This window comes from Phoca vitulina, unplaced genomic scaffold (assembly GCF_004348235.1).
Source record: "Phoca vitulina isolate PV1807 unplaced genomic scaffold, GSC_HSeal_1.0 scaffold24, whole genome shotgun sequence".
Classification (NCBI taxonomy): Eukaryota; Metazoa; Chordata; class Mammalia; order Carnivora; family Phocidae; genus Phoca; species Phoca vitulina.
This window is the reverse complement of record NW_022589727.1, coordinates 7,164,484-7,180,305: the sequence shown is the minus strand read 5'-3', so window position 1 is coordinate 7,180,305 and position 15,822 is coordinate 7,164,484. Positions and strand designations below refer to the sequence as shown.

The following is a 15,822-nucleotide window of genomic DNA, read 5'->3' as shown; positions in this document are numbered from 1 at the left end:
TCATTTATAGAAGACTGTTTGGTCTACATACAAATGTCCCTCTGTCTCCTAATATCTTCTTTCTCATTTCCTGATAACTGAAAATGGTGTACATGTTTGCTTATTTAATTTCCTTTACAAAATGTTTAAGTCAATAAAATCCAATAATTTTTAATTTATGAAGTTAAATAGCTGAAATTTATTTTGTGCTGCTGTGTGGTGTTTCCTAATAAAATTAAGATTGTATGTGGGGCGCCTGGGTGGCTCAGTCAGTTAAGCATCTGACTCTTGATTTTAGCTCAGGTCATGATCTCAGAGTCATGAGACTGAGCCCCATGTTGAGCTCCACACCAGGCATGGAGCCTGCGTAGGATTCTCTCTCTCCCTTTCCCTCTGCCCCTCCTCCCTCCCCCCACTCATTTGTGCACACTCTCAAAAAAAAAAAAAAAATTGTATGTAATATGAAAAAATATTTCAGAATATTTACTCACAGAAAACTTAATCAGCATTTTTACAAACCATCAGTTAACAATTCATATGATTGTGTTTATTCCAATAGTCATTAAAGCATGTTCTCAAGGAATTGCTAAGCTATATTTCTGTATTCCGTATTCATTTCTTACATAACCTAGAAACTTGTGCAGTATTTTCTTTAAAATAGTGCTTTATCCTTTTTCTTACAAAAGCTTTGCACATACATTTTAGAAAAACATTAAAACACTTACAAGCAAAAAGAAAACAGTAACTAATCTTCTAAAATCCTACCACCTAGACATCTTCCATCAGTGAGAAAGTGAGCTGAACTTGACTTCTGGTTGAATTTTTCGCTCAAGAAGACTCTACAACCCCAGAGCCCCAGGAATGAAGAACAATGCTTGCCGGATTGGTTTCATGCTGAAAGTTTTTAGACAGTTGGTTTTTGTTCCTTAGAGCCAAAGTCATCACCACTATTGGGTTTTTCATTGCAGGTTCCATTCCTTTTTGCTCTTTATGGGTCACCCGCCTTATGCAATTCGGGAAGTGAACATAAACAAGTTCTGCAGGATCATTAGTGAATTTGCACTGGAGTATCGCACCACCAGGGAAAGGGTTTTGCAGCAGAAACAGAAACGGGCCAACCACAGAGAGAGAAATAAGACCAGAGGGAAGATGATCACCGACGTAAGTTCCATGAACTCCATCTCTTTGTGTCATTTATGGTGAAAGTAGATCGACCCCCACAGTTTAGGGGCTGTGCTTTTTTTTTTTTGACTGTGGAAAAAAATGCCATCTTTTATTTTTATTTTTTATTTTATTTTATTTTAATTTTATTATGTTATGTTAGTCACCATCATTGGTTTTTGATGTGGTGATCCACGATCCATTGTTTTCGTATAACACCCAGTGCTCCATGCAGTATGTGCCCTCCTTAATACCCATCACCGGGCTAACCAATCCCCCCTCCCCCCTCCCCTCTAAAACCCAAAGACTGATTCCCGCTGAGCCCATCCCCCGCCACAGGGGGGCAGGGCAACTCCGCCCAAACAGGGTTGCCTGAGTAACAGCGTGGCAGGCCCCTACCGCAGAAGACAGGCTGGGAGAACAAGAGGCCAGCAACCCTAAGGTCCCAAGAAAACAGGTGCAAAAATGCCATCTTTTAAAAAGTGCTCTTAAACTCTTCCTCTCCTATTACTGTGAAAATCTGCTATATGACATACATGGGACAAATACATGTAAATTAAGGATGTGTGGCTAGTGGAGGAATCTTGACCCATGTTGGGGTGTTGTAGGATGTGGTGTCGTTAAAGGCTTGATTCCATTTTCAAACTCTGGGATGTGCATATTTGCAGAAGAAAAAAATATAGAAGATAATGCCACTTATCCTAGGAAGACAGATATACTGATTTGGGAATTGATTCAGGATTTTAATCGTCATAGCAATGCTATACAACCAGTCAGTTGACGCATGGACCACCCATTCGAGGCATCTGAATTGAGAAATAATGGATGTGGTTGCTCAAAGACATAACCTGAGGGGTTCTTGGCAGTCCCTTGGGTCAGAGAATATTCAGGTGGGAAGAGATCCGCAGGACAGTGAATCCAACAGGAGTTCCCAAAACCCCCTGGGGGTGGGGGTGGGGGGCTGCAGGCCTGTATGCTTCCCCTGCTCCTGGGCTCCCCTCTCCCACCTCAGCCCCAAACTCTGCAGGCCACAAGTATTCAGACGCGAGACGCTCTGTCAATGGAGGGGAAAGGGATGTGTGAAGATGCCAGAGACAAAGACCCACCATGCAGGTGCCTCTTTCTGGTGGGTCTTTATGAAACTTAACCCATCTGTATATGGATCTCAGAAGTACACTGGCTCTCAGTGATATGGAGAATGGGATGGGTAAATGTCCAAGTGATAGAGAGTGCCATCATCCTGAGGGTTGCAAGCCTCACCTGAGCTCAAGTCAGGCAGATTTCTTTGGAGAGGAATAAAATCAGTTCTGCCTTCTGTCTCCAGGTGGGTGTGCATGTTGTAGGAGAAACAGAAGGTGCGTGATTACTGCCCACATTCTTGACGGATGTGGAGACCGGATCCATGTTGTAATTTTAAGGCATTTCTGAGAACAACCAGGGACTCAGCCCTTCACCATCCCCTTACCCAGACTCCCTGTTCCCCTGGAATTTTCTCACCCCTTAGATCACTTGTCTGCAGAGGGGCCCTTTGTACAGCCTGCTGACAGTTCTGAATGCCAGTGCCACCCGCTGAGAGTCTCCCTTCTCCTCTCTTGAAATCTGGGTTCCAGAGGATGGGTAGCCTCCCAGAGGACAGCAACAGGAAGCAAACTGAATCCATCTGGGCAAACTGTGGCCCACTTTTCATTCCAAGGTGTTATTTTTAAAAGTTTTAAAAGGGGCTTCCTCATTTCTGTGGAAGTGAGACACTTTGGCAGGTGAAAACTACAAGCCCAATATGTTTATAGTTATGAAAACACAAAAATTTCTTGCCAAATTCTTGAGATTTTTTTTTTTTTTACAGATCCCACTAATTTTCAAATTCTGCCCTTCTCTGAAAACATCCAGCTTGCCTATTTATAAACAGGGGTAAATGTTTCTAGAGTTTGACTGAAAAATACTTAAATTCCCATTAAAATGTGGACAAGGCAGGCTTCAGGGTTCATCCTCAACCTAGTCTCGTTTTCGTTGGTCAAAGTGGCATCATTCACGTAGAGAGACTGCCATCTGCTGGAAGTTTAGGATATTGTCACTCAAGACAAAGTGTAGAGCTTCTTTTCCCAGCTCTCAGTTTCGCCTGGCGTGCCCAGTGCTGCAGTCACAAGATTATGCCCCAAGGATGTCCTCATGATCTGGTTAGAAAACCACACGTACACAACTTAAACCACTAAAAACAAAACCCAGCAGTGGATGGAGTCTCTGGACATTAGAGCTGGAAATGATTTTTAGAGAAAACTGTGTGGCAAATCATTTTTAATATAGATGCTGGGTAAAATGAATGTGGAAGTGGTAGCAATTAAACAGAGATGATTTTAGAAAAACAACTATTGTTTAAGACACAGTGAAATCTGGGTAAAATCCGAAAGCCCTGCGTTTGGAGTCTGCCCGGTGTCTGCCCTTGTGTGCCTGCCCCTTCTCTTCTTTCTGTGTTTCAGAAATGCAGAAGGCTTTCTTTCTCAAAATCCAGGGGCCCTCCCAGGTAGGAGTCAGTGAGAAACAAAGGGATTCCTCATCCTTGTGCCCCGAGCTAGTTCTAGACAAAACGGTGACATAGATAGGACAGCATAAGACCACCGTAGCCCTTTCTGCTGTCGTCATACTCAAGATGGGCTGCAAGAACTCAGATTTTCAGTCCCAGGACCTCCACATCAGGGCACGGTGGGGAGCTCTGTTGACCTTGAAAATGACCAGCCAGTTATTTTAGCAGCAAAATGAGATTATTCAGGAATGGCAGAGGAATTGCAATTTGGGACATGCAGGCTATGACAAAACCATAGGCAAGTCCAGAGAACTAAGGAGAGGAACATTTCTTTATTGAGCAAAGCGGTCATTGGGAGGGGCTGCTTCCAATGCAAGTCCCTTGGATAAAGGTGAGCGGTCCCGGTGGCAGTGGTTTCTCATTGGCTGCGTTGCGGCAGTTTCTCATTGGCTGGGCTGTTGCTAGGTGAGGAGAAAATCTTCATCCCTCTTTGGTCATTACGCAGGCTGCTTCCTGTTGGCGGCTGCAATTGACGACAGTAGTAAGGCGTGAGGCTCCCCCTCTGGCGTCCTATTTTAAATGTTTCCTTCAGTTTCACAGGTGTGTCACCTCAGCTTTGTCTTCTGTAAAAAGGGAATGCTAGTTCCTTTGGGGGATGTTGAGAAGGCTAGAGATTTTGTATATGTAGTACCTTGCACATGGGCTGATGGCTGAGAAAATGCCACCCATCCCGGTTAAATAAATAAGCTCTAAGGTAGACATAAAAATAGAGCAGGACTGAGGTGCCTGGGTGGCTCAGTCCTTAAGCGTCTGCCTTCGGCTCAGGTCATGATCCCAGGGTCCTGGGATCAAGCACCGCATTGAGCTCCCTGCTCAGCGGGAAGCCTGCTTCTCCCTCTCCCACTCCCCTGCTGTGTCCCCTCTCTCGCTGGGTCTCTCTGTGTCAAGTAAATAAATAAAATCTTCAAAAAAAAAAATAGAGCAGGACTGTCCTCTCTGGCTGTAGTGCCATTTGCCTGGGGGTGGTATGGAATGTGATGAACCAGAAGCATTTTGTCATTTCAACTCCTGAAAGTTCAGTCAGTTCTCAAAAACCTCATGTCTGATCTGCAGGCCTGGCCTGGTAACCTCAGTGGAAACACAGGTTACATTGGGGGTGTGTTTAAAACCAAGAGATGGACATGACCTTCACACTCAATTCGTTTTTAGTAAAGGGATATTTATTTAAAAGGTACTTAGAATGGGGCGCCTGGGTGACTCAGTCATTAAGGGTCTGCCTTCGGCTCAGGTCATGACCCCAGGGTCCTGGGATCGAGTCCCACATCGGGCTCCCTGCTCAGTGGGAAGCCTGCTTCTCCCTCTCCCGCTCCCCCTGCTTATGTTCCCTCTCTCGCTGTGTCTCTGTCAAATAAATAAATAAAATCTTAAAAAAAATAAAGGGTACTTAAGTTTATCTGGTGGTAATTAAAAGTTGGGCATGTCCGCTCAGAAAGCCTCCATGAGGGGCAGGTAAGATTTTTAAAAGAACTGAATTTCATGTTTCTGAGGAGAGCGTAATGGGACCCAGTCTGCTTGGGCAGCTGTTGCCCTTGTTCTGTCTGGCCTGTGTGTGGAAGGATTCATGGAGGCCCAGGCCTGGCAGCCGGGGCAGGGAGGGTTCAAGCACTTGGGGTGGGGGGGGATAGTAGCTGACAGGGAGCACCAGGCAGGTTGTGGCGGGTTCCTCAGGACGTGGCCAGCCGAGGAGCAGGGCACAGAGCTGGGGTTAGGTCTAGTACTCAGGGCACCAAGTACGCTGGCTGTGCGCCCTGGGGCGGCCTCAGGACGTTGCTCTGGAGCCCCACAGATTCCTCCTGACTCTGGTCAGAACTTGGGGCTGAGAGAGGGAATGTCTGGACACGGGCAGGGGGGCTGTGCAGCCAGGGCCTGGCAGGTCCCACATCAGGAGGGTGGACCCTGGTTGTGGTGGCCAATTTCTTTATTTGGAATTTGGTGTGACATTCAGATGATCTCATCTTTGCTAACTTCTGTACCTTCTAAGAATCCCTTCTGTCTTTTCCGTCCTGTCCTGTCCTCTCGGGTAGACTGATGAAGAGGATGAAGTAGAGGTAGGACTGTTTATAAACATGAAGAATGCCACATTTGACCTTCCCAAGCGTGCTGTAGAGTCCGACCTAACATAAGCAGCATGAGGCCTCAGCACCATCCAGTGCTCTAAACCATGCATGATCGTTTTCTGGTTGCTTTCTGTGTGATCACTAACCTCCTTACACGGGTTCTCATCATAATGGCTATGCCAGGAATCAAAAGGCTAACTGCATTTTCCAAGCCATCCCTGAGTCCCAGGCCCTGTCAAGACTGACAAGTTCAGCTGATCTAATACTGGAGATATTCTCCTCGTATTGGAGAAGTAGACAGGGAACTCTCCCTCCAGGCCCCTGGCTGAGCCTTTTGGCAACCCAAAAATGAGAACTGGATTCTAGAATAACCAGGGAAAGAGCCCTAAAACCAAAGAGGAAGGGGGACAGTGGCCCCGAAAGTGGTCATCACTTATGGGCAGCCTTTGACTTGTGCCCCTTTTCTCAGCTGGCATCCATTGGATTCATTGGGATTCGTGGGTGCAGGGGTGGGAAGGCAGGGGCTCTTCCTCCTGGCCCTGGTGCAGATGGGAGAACCAGAGGCGACATCAGGGCCGACTGGCTCTGGAAGATGAGGGAGCAGTGCAGATAGCACAAGCAGATGTGTCCTGGGCTCTGTTACCGTGGCTGAGACACTCGATGAAAAGAGGAAGCCAGCGATCTGTGGGACTGCTCTTTGCAAACATTAATCTGACTTTCTCTTTCTCATCCAGCTGTTTGGCCTTGTGTACATATGGCCCATTGTGCTAGCATACCTCTTTTACAACATATATGCCCTGATTCTTTGCTCAGCTACAGTTAGAGAATATGATCATGTCCATGTAATGCGTGTTCCAGCAACCCCATTTCTGGACACAGCCAGAAGCAATGAGTGTTGCCAAACTCTGTTTCAGCATGAATTTCTATGTCCTGTTCTGGTCTGGGTCCTGCAATTGATTCCCTTGGGGCCTTTTGGCAAGTCACTGAATCTTCGAGAGCTTCAATTTCCTTCTCTGTCAAGGGATGGGGCTAGCTCTGGAAAGATTCTTCCCAGTGCTTACCATAGTAGGATTCTGTGACTGAATCCCACTTTTTAAATGCTAACATCCTAAGTGATCTATAAGAAAATTTTAACTGCTCTCTGGTACTAAATGAAAAAAAAAATCTCAATACATTTGATTAACTGGGAATATTTTAATTCTCCTATCACCTATCAGGGCTTTGGTGTTAGAAACAGATGGGGTTTCCGAGTTGTTCCCTGGGTTGATGTCATTTGCCCCTAGCAGGCACCCGCTGCGGGTACTGCGGTGAGTCAGGAGACCCACTGCAGTGGAGGGACGGGTGTGGGCCTTCTGGGACCAGCGCTGTTCTTTCTGATAAGAGAACGTCCTGTCCCCATGGGTGTTTGTCATTGGCCCATGCACAACCTTAGGGACCGCCGTAGGGAGTGTGTCTGCAGAATGCACATAAACAAGAAAGGTTTTCCTCAACGGAAGTTGGCTTTTGGGGGAGTCACCTCTCGCCCTAAGCCCTCCTTTGGTCTTGCAGTCCGGCAAGTTCTCCGGCAGCCCTCCAGCACCCCTGAACCCGCCGCAGGGCCTGAGCTACGCGGAGGACGCCACGGAGCATGAGAACATGAAGGCTGTGCTGAAGACCTCGTCTCCTGCCATGGAAGACACCACCCCGGTGCTGGGCGTCCGCACCCGCAGCCGGGCAAGCCGAGGTGACTCCTGGCCGGGGGGCGCTGGGGGCGGGGGGGCTTCCCTGTCTGGTCCCGTCCGTGTCATGACAGTACAGGTAACTGTGCCCAGGAGGTATCTGCTCAGGGCTGACGTGCTGACGGAGACCCTTGCCTTCACTCACATCTCTGGGACTCACTGCAGTACTTCATCTCCAAACCACACGGCGTTCCCACAAGTATAACTTCCTTCACACAAGAGGAGTTAGGATTATGAATGGACCCCCATGGGTTAAAGCAGGGGTCAGCAAGCCATGGCCCCGGGCCCAGTTCAGCCAGCCACCTATGTTGTAAATGAGGTTTTCCCTGGAACACAGCCAGGCGTGGCAGAGTTGAGTGGTTGGGGCAGAGACTGGGGGCCCGTAGAGCCTCGGGTTTTCACTGGATGGCCCTGTGTAGGGAAAGTTTGCTGGATTCAAGCACTGTCCCTTTTTGCCTTTTTAAATCTTTAGAGGCAAGGAAGAAATGAAAACTAAAGGTGCTAAAGACAGATAAGAGTTTCTAGGTTTGTTTCATAACTTGGAAGGGATATTTTTCTTTAGTTGAGAGTTAAGGTGCATTTTTCACCTGAGAATGTTTAGTGGTATTCCCCGATCCAGCCTGACAGCACATGAATGCCCCCCTTCAGGTTCCGTACGGCCTGCAACACACAGCCCACGCTATTCGTGCTGTCGCTGGGGGCCCCCTGCAGTCTGGTCCCAGCCTGTCTCCCACACTTGGCACTCACTGGCCCCCACATTATGGGCACCGCCCTTCTCTGCACCCTGTGTCTCCCTGAGCCCCCTCTGCTATTCATGCTGTCCCCTTTTCTCTGCCGGTCCAGCCCTCATTCACCTCCAGAATCCACCTCCTCTCCATACTCCTCAACTCAGAGGGCCACTCCTTCCTCCCACGGACTCCTGAGCCCCCGGTTCGGGCTGCTTCAAGATTACAGACTTTATCACTAAAGAGAACAAACTTCTGGAGGACAGGCTTTCTCCTCTCGGTGTTTGCTTAGCACATGCTACGTGCAGAGCTAGAAGAAGGCGTATCACTTCTTGTCTAAGCTGTCATGCTCTGGCATGTGACAGTGGTTCTGGTAGCCATTGTACTGGGTGACCAAAGAGAACAGGCCCGGCAAACTGGGTTGTGGGTTAGCTTACCTATCACAGAAACTCGGTAAAACAATGAGCTCAAGCAGTGCCCATCAGGCATTGTTCCAGGCTCGGGAGAACATTCAGACTCACGAGATGGCGGGCAGCTGGAATGTCGAGCTGCAAGCTGGAGAAACCCCTGAGAAAGCCCTTCAGTGACTTCTAACTGCCTTTGCAGACTGACCAGTGCTTTTGGAATTTTGCTGTCGTCAACTCTGTTAAATATAAACAAAGAATGATAGTAATAATAACTTCAACATAAAAGAAAAAATAAATGCAGTTTCAAGTTTTCTTTAGAAGAGAGTGGGTTACATGGTGCATAGAGTTCCTTGGAGCTTCTTGTCAACCCAAGGACCACAAGCTGCCATCTACGGAGGAGTCTTGAAAGGGCTTCCAGGCGGTGTTCCAGATCCCTAAGGTTTATGTGGAATTCCCTAGCGGGGCTGCACTTCGGGCTTTTTATGAAATTACCAGATGTTTTTCTTCTTTTCTTTTGTTTCTCAACTCCAGGTGAGTTCAATACCACTCTAGTTCCTTCCTCTGCTTCTTAATGTTGGACTTCGGTCTTTACCTTTTAGCAGGGTTTTTACTTTGATAGGCAGTTAAGATGACAGAGGAAGGGCTGCCTCCCTCCACCCTTGCCCGGGAGGCAGTGGCTACAGATGCACACGTGGTGCAGATGTTGAAATTTGCAGCCAAGTTTTAACCATTACAAATGTTAAAAGATGTAAAGGAAAATGTAGACAAATTGATTAAAAGGTGTATCATTTCAACAGCAAATTGGAACTTAATCTTAAAAATAATCAAATGAGGGCACCTGGGTGGCTCAGTCGTTAAGCGTCTGCCTTCGGCTCAGGTCATGATCCCAGGGTCCTGGGATCGAGTCCCGCATCGGGCTCCCTGCTCTGCACGAAGCCTGCTTCTCCCTCTCCCACTCCCCCTGCTTGTGTTCCTGCTCTCTCTGTCTCTCTCTCTGTCAAATAAATCTTTAAAAAAAAAAAATCAAATGGACATTCAAGAACTGCAAAAGAAATATCCGAAATAAGGAACTCATTGTGTGGGTTTAAGAGCAGACTTGTCCCAGCAAAAGAAAGGATTAGTGAATTCAAAGACAAGTTATTAGAAAATGTACAAAGTGAAGCATAATGAGGAAAAAATGGACAGAACAGAATAAAATGTAAGGTGTGAGGTGCACAATCCAATGGTCTCCCCTATATGTAATTGGAGCAGCAGCAGAAGGATAAGAAGCATTAACTGAAGAGCTAATGTCTGAGACTCTCCCAATGCTGGTGATATATATCAACCCACATATTTAAGAAACTTAGCAAATCCAAGGAGAATAAATAAAAAGAAAACCATGCCTAGGTATAATGTGGGCAGACTGCTAAAAATCAACGATGAAGATAAAATCTTTTAAAAAGTCAGATGGAAAAGATAAATTACCTTCTAAGATACAAACATCAGAATGAGGGCTCACTGTTATCAGAAGCTATGGAAGTCAGACGAAAGCGGAATGACATCTTCAAACTGCCAAGAGGAAAGTCTGTATCCAGGGAAATTCTTTCAGAACCACAGGCAAACTTTTATTACATTAAAACATAGTCTCTTTTTTGATATAATTATTCCCCTTTTAGACTATTACTTTAGGTCAGATTTTTAAGGGAAAAAATAAATTACAATGTTTTCTTTCAAACTGTAATTTACATTTTTTTTTTTAAATTGAAGTATAGTTGACACAATGTTACATTAGTTGCAGGTATGCAACATTGTGATTCAACAAGTGTACATTATCAATTTACATATCTTTTAAAATGAAGTCAAAATAAAGTGATATGGTGCTATCATAGTCTATAATGCTTCATTCCTTCTACCGCATCTCAGTATATATAAATGTCTTGCGGGGCGCCTGGGTGGCTCAGTCAGTCAGGCATCCGACTCTTGATTTCGGTTCAGGTCATGATCTCAGGGTCATGAGATCGAGCCCCATGTTGGGCTCCACACTCAGTGGGGGAGTCTGCTTGAGATTCTCGCCCTCTCCCTCTGCCTTCCCCCCGCCCCACTCACACGCACCTGCACACACTCTCTCTAAGATAAATAAATAAATCTTAAAAAAAAAAATAAATGTCTTGCTAACACTTGGGAGACTGCTGTGAGCCAATGGCCTCTTGGGGTCTGTAAAAAGTATGGGCAGTGTTTCCCTGATGCTATATGTGGGTACAAGTTTCCAGGGGAAAAAATCCTATACATGACCAGAAAGAATGCATATAAACAGTTACCAGGCAGGAAAGTAACCAAAGGGGTGGGGGGGATAAAAAAGCAGAACCAGGACTGAGGTCATAAAAGAATGACATCATCACAAAACCAAGTCTGGCAATCCTGAACATATGGCAACACGTCCCTCTGAAGCATCTCCTGACACATTACAGTGAAAGCAGATCCCTGGGGATGTCTAGGATGGGAAAAATAGGTCATTCTTAGTAGGAAGATCAGATGATGCCTTCATTTTTGGCCCAGTGCTCTGAAAATGTATCATGAGCAAATACAGTTGATTGAAACGTGTGTGTTTTTGGAAGGGTAGCTTAGCATTTTAAAATGAGACATGGAATTACAAATCAGTAGGTAGAAGGGAAAAGAGGAAATTGCTGGCCAAAACACAATTGTACTATTGACTGCCCTGTCTGATCTGAGGAAGACCACTGTTCAGAAGCGCAGAAGGGTCCCAGGGTAAGAGCTATGACAGTGGAGGCCTCCTCCCTCCAGTTAGACCACCTGGTCCATCCTGAGAGTGCAAGAAAGTTCAGCCATTTCAAAAATTCCTTTCTGAGAGGAGCCTATTTTTAAAGGGTTTTATGATGATGAAAGCTCTAATCGGTTGGAAGCAAGTAGATCAAGTGCCCTTGGGCATAAGCAGAAAAAGTACAAGTTACTGTTCTTTTCTATGCCAGTGCTGTAGCTCTGCTCCCATTCATACAACAAATGCTTAAAATCACATCAACAATGACAACAAACGTTGTCATTAGAAAACATATTGACCTATAGATACATGCATGTGGTAGAGCCCCAGGAATCCTGCTACTCGTTTGGCAAAGTGTGAATCATTTATGTATGCAATTCAGCAATATGCATTTTACTGGCAGAAATTAGGACTAAATTATAGCATATTATGTATTTACTGTAAAATTTCAACCACAAACACATGTCCACAAAAATCACAATCTACTGAACTGTGAGCAGCTATTCCCAACTATTGCCATCAATATCCAAATGCCAAAAGCTTTTCAGAATTAGTATGGGAATAGAACTCAAGAATGTAAGGTATATGTTTACTAACATTTCTGCCTGTGGTTGGCGAAAAGCTGACTGTTCTTCAGCTGGACCTTAGGCTCCAAATACCTGTGTTCCATAGGCATAGAGTCTGAGAACACCCACCTACAGGCTTCTGAAGTTGTATGTTTATTACAAAGGATCATGTATGTGGAGGAAATTCACAATTTTGAGCGCATTGCATGTCTTTCTTCTTACAGAAGCGTATTTCCCATCTTATAGAAGAGATTTCACAAGGAAGTTGATCTATCACGAAGGCACAGTTCTTGATACTTGGGAGCTCATGTTTTCGTGGTGCTTTCTTCTTGCTTGTCTATAGGCAGATGCTTTTATGCCAGACTTAGACCTGCTCTGTCTTAATAGACAATTATTTATAAATGTATTTTTCTAGCCAAGAAGCAAAGAAAAATTTATGTCTGTTCCTGCTTTGCTAGTTGAAGAAGGTAATCCTGTTTTGATTTTTTAAATATTTTATTTATTTATTTGACACAGAATGAGAGAGAGAGCGTGCGTGCGTGCTTGTGCACAGCAGACTCCCTGCTGAGCGGGGAACCCAACTCGGGGCTCTACCCCAGGACCCTGGGATCATGACCTGAGCTGAAGGCAGATGCTTAACCAACTGAACCAACCAAGTGCCTCTCCTGTTATGATTTTTAAAGGTTAAGTTATCCAGGGTGGCTCAGTCAGTTAAGCAGTTGACTCTTGATTTCAGCTCAGGTCATGATCTCAGGGTCCTCAGATCAAGCTCTTTGTTGGGCTCTGCGCTCAGCAGGGAGTCTGCTTGAGATTCTCTGTCTCTCCCTCTGCCCCCCCCCCCAACACGGTGCACTCACTTGCGCTAGCTCTCTCTCTCTCTGAAAATAAATAAACCTTAAAATAAAATAAATTTCCTTTAAAAAAAAAAGATTAATCCAAAGATAAACCATGACAAAATCCATGATTTTTATTTAACTAGAAGAGATGTTAAGGTTAGTTGACATTCCCTAGGCCTAGACAGCCATGGATAGAGAGCTGAATTAACACATATCTCTGGACATTACTGGGTGTCCATCACCTATTATCTGTGATGTGCTCTGTGATGGGATGTCCGCCCTCCCACGATCACGGGGCCTGTCAGGTGGAGGCCTTCAGCAGCTGTGTTACAGGGTAGTATTGAGTAAATGCTCCAAGTGCACATGAATGGGAGTAGCGGTCACGGTCACAGTGGGGGACAGGTGAGTACCCCCGGATCTGGCAGGCTGACGCTCTCGCTCTGGCCGAGGCTGTGATCTGTTGCAGACAGAGCTCCGTGCTCGGAAGAGCAGTGTTGGCATTTTCTCTAGTGTGTTCCTGCTCTCTGGTTGTTTAATTCTTCAGGATCCACTAGTTCCTGGACGATGGGAACCGATGACTCCCCTAACGTCACGGATGATGCAGCCGATGAGATCATGGATCGCATCGTCAAGTCGGCCACCCAGGTGCCCAGTCAGCGGGTGGTGCCTCGGGAGAGGAAGCGCTCCCGGGCCAACCGGAAGTCTCGTAAGTGCCTTGGAGCTCCGGTGAGGGCCTTGCCCTGCAGGGAGCTGGCCTCCTGTTCTGTATGCCCTGGAAAGGGCAGACACCCAGAGGCCGGCTCCAGTCAGTTGTCAGTGATGCCTGGAGGGCCCACCCGAGCTCAGCAATAGAAAGGTTTCCTGGTTGACAACCAACACTGCCATTGTGGGGGAGAGGGCTGCAGGCACACCCGCCCAGTGTATTTGCCGCTTCCGGTCAGGCCTCCCTCCATTCTTACTGTTCCCAGGAAGGTCCGAAGGACCCTTACATATCTCTGGCGTGCAGGGGTGGGTACGGGGGGGCCATTGCCAAGCACTGCCCCACATGCTTTGCTGAGGCCATATTTCTGCAGCGGGGACCACTTTCTAGCTGAAGATGGGTCCCCAAGGGATTCACTGCTGCTCACAAATATGTCGAAGGTGAAAACCAATGATTTTATGGTCGTTAGGGTGCTTAGAATACTTAACGTTAATCTAGGTTGACCAGTTTGGTTTTGGTTCTTTTGGTACCGACCAGAGAATTTCCACTAAATCACAGGGACTGATTTTCCCCTTTGTCTGAGTCCACTGCCTGCTTCTGCCCATGGAACGATGGGTGTGGGGCTGCCTCTGTGGGCACCATGCTTGCTCTCAAAGGGGCTGCTCTCCGTACAGAAACAGGGTTCCTCTGTATCCTTTGACATGTGTCTGCTCTAGCCTTGACCCTCGCGTGTTTTAGGAAAGAGCTCAGCCCCCAGCCTTTGGCCCCGACGCCGCGTCACTCAGCTCAGGAGACCGGCTTGAGTCTCACGCGGCTCTGCCTTCAGGAATCAGGGATGGTGAGGGGCAAAGGGATTTATGACCATCACAAGAAGGAGGTAACCAGGCCTCCTTCTCCTCCAGGCTCCAGAAAGTGAAAGGAGAGTGACTCCAGGTAGGCGGGAGTTCAGTAAGAACGCAGACTCCTTTGGTGCCACCTTTGAGATTCACACAGGAGGGGTTCAGGGTTTGAGCTGCAGAGCCCAAGGGAGGGGGCGGAGAAAGAATGCCGGGCAGGGGATGCCCTCACGGAAGGTGGGCCATGCGGGGCCAGAGCCCTCAGAAAGGGCGACCGCATGAGGCAGTGACCTGGCCGGTCCCCCGAGGCCGAGGGTATGTGCTCCTCCCCCAGGTTATATGCCTGCGTTGGCAAAGAGTGTAGGCCCTGTCCTATGGTCTAGAGAGAACCAGATTCTTAGAGAGACACATAATGTCACTGGGAACAATAACACAGTCATAATTAATTTTCCTCTTCAATCTGGCCAGGGAGATAGTTTGCCTGTTTTTGTGGTTGATATAAACTAAATTTCCTGTGGTATCGTTTCCATTCCAATCTTATGCAAAACAGCCGTATATTCTTTTTATTCAGCCAAACATATTTTATTCTGCGCTGCAGTTACTACAACAAATACAGCCCTGCATGTATGTAAGTGTTTATCTGTAACAGGCTTAATTTATTAGTAATGGCACCATCAACAGAAATTTAAGACGGGGGAAAGTTACTTTGATTTCTGTTTAAGAGGGATGATAAACTCCAGCTTTCTCATGAGAGGTTAAAGAATAAGAAAAAAAACAATCTGCAGAATTGATGCGAAGTTCCGTGGTTTGGGCCTCCCTCTCAAACAATGTTGTATTTGATTTGATTGTTTAATGGCCGTGATGAGGCAAGTGGGTAATGAATAACCACCGTATTTGGGCCATCACTCATTTGGCTAAAGACAGTAATAGTCCAGCTATTGCAGGAAACCAAAAAGAATCCATCCCGTAGCCTAGAAATTTACGACCTCCAAGCCGCTTGAGAATTCTCCAAGATAATTAAATGTCTGCTTTCGTGTTTGATGCTGGTGACTGGGACTGCGCATGCCAGATGTCCTGCTAAAGCTTGAAATATGCAGCCGGTGGGGACGCAGGCAAGGCATCTTAATCGATTCGCAGGTTACCGTGGCTCGGTTTTGCTTTTCCAGTTGGTGACAATCGGGTCTCATTAAGTAAAGTGTTTTGACTTGTCCAGTTGATTTTTAGCCTGTGAAATGATGGATCCAATGCACTCTCATGTGGCTGCCCCTGATTCTAGCCGAGGTTCTCCGATCAGCTGGTGGATCAGACTGAGAGAGAACATTCTGGGAGGTTCTTGGTTTTTTCTTATATAGGTTTCTCTTTTCATCATATCGGGGCAGCTCTTTTGTCCCAGGGCTGTTTGTTCTCTTAGGCATCCTGAATGTTGGCCTTCTCTAGAAAATCCTGAAGCTGGATGGCATTTGAAATATCCTTACCAGTGTGATTCTGCAGGATGGGCCCTGGT

General features: G+C 46.5%; 1 protein-coding gene across 7 annotated transcripts in view; it reads left to right on the top strand.

The window, feature by feature from the left end:
- FHOD3 (formin homology 2 domain containing 3) overlaps window positions 1-15,822 on the top strand; it is a 456,179-nt gene that overhangs the window by 431,431 nt on the left and 8,926 nt on the right. For 5 of the 7 annotated variants that reach the window (XM_032421241.1, XM_032421245.1, XM_032421239.1 and 2 more), the window contains 4 exons: window positions 948-1,140; window positions 5,743-5,766; window positions 7,324-7,498; window positions 13,327-13,488. In XM_032421241.1, the coding sequence (XP_032277132.1) occupies window positions 948-1,140; window positions 5,743-5,766; window positions 7,324-7,498; window positions 13,327-13,488 (554 nt within the window). The remainder of the gene's footprint in view (window positions 1-947; window positions 1,141-5,742; window positions 5,767-7,323; window positions 7,499-13,326; window positions 13,489-15,822) is intronic. The other 2 variants (XM_032421240.1, XM_032421243.1) reach the window with 1 other exon arrangement.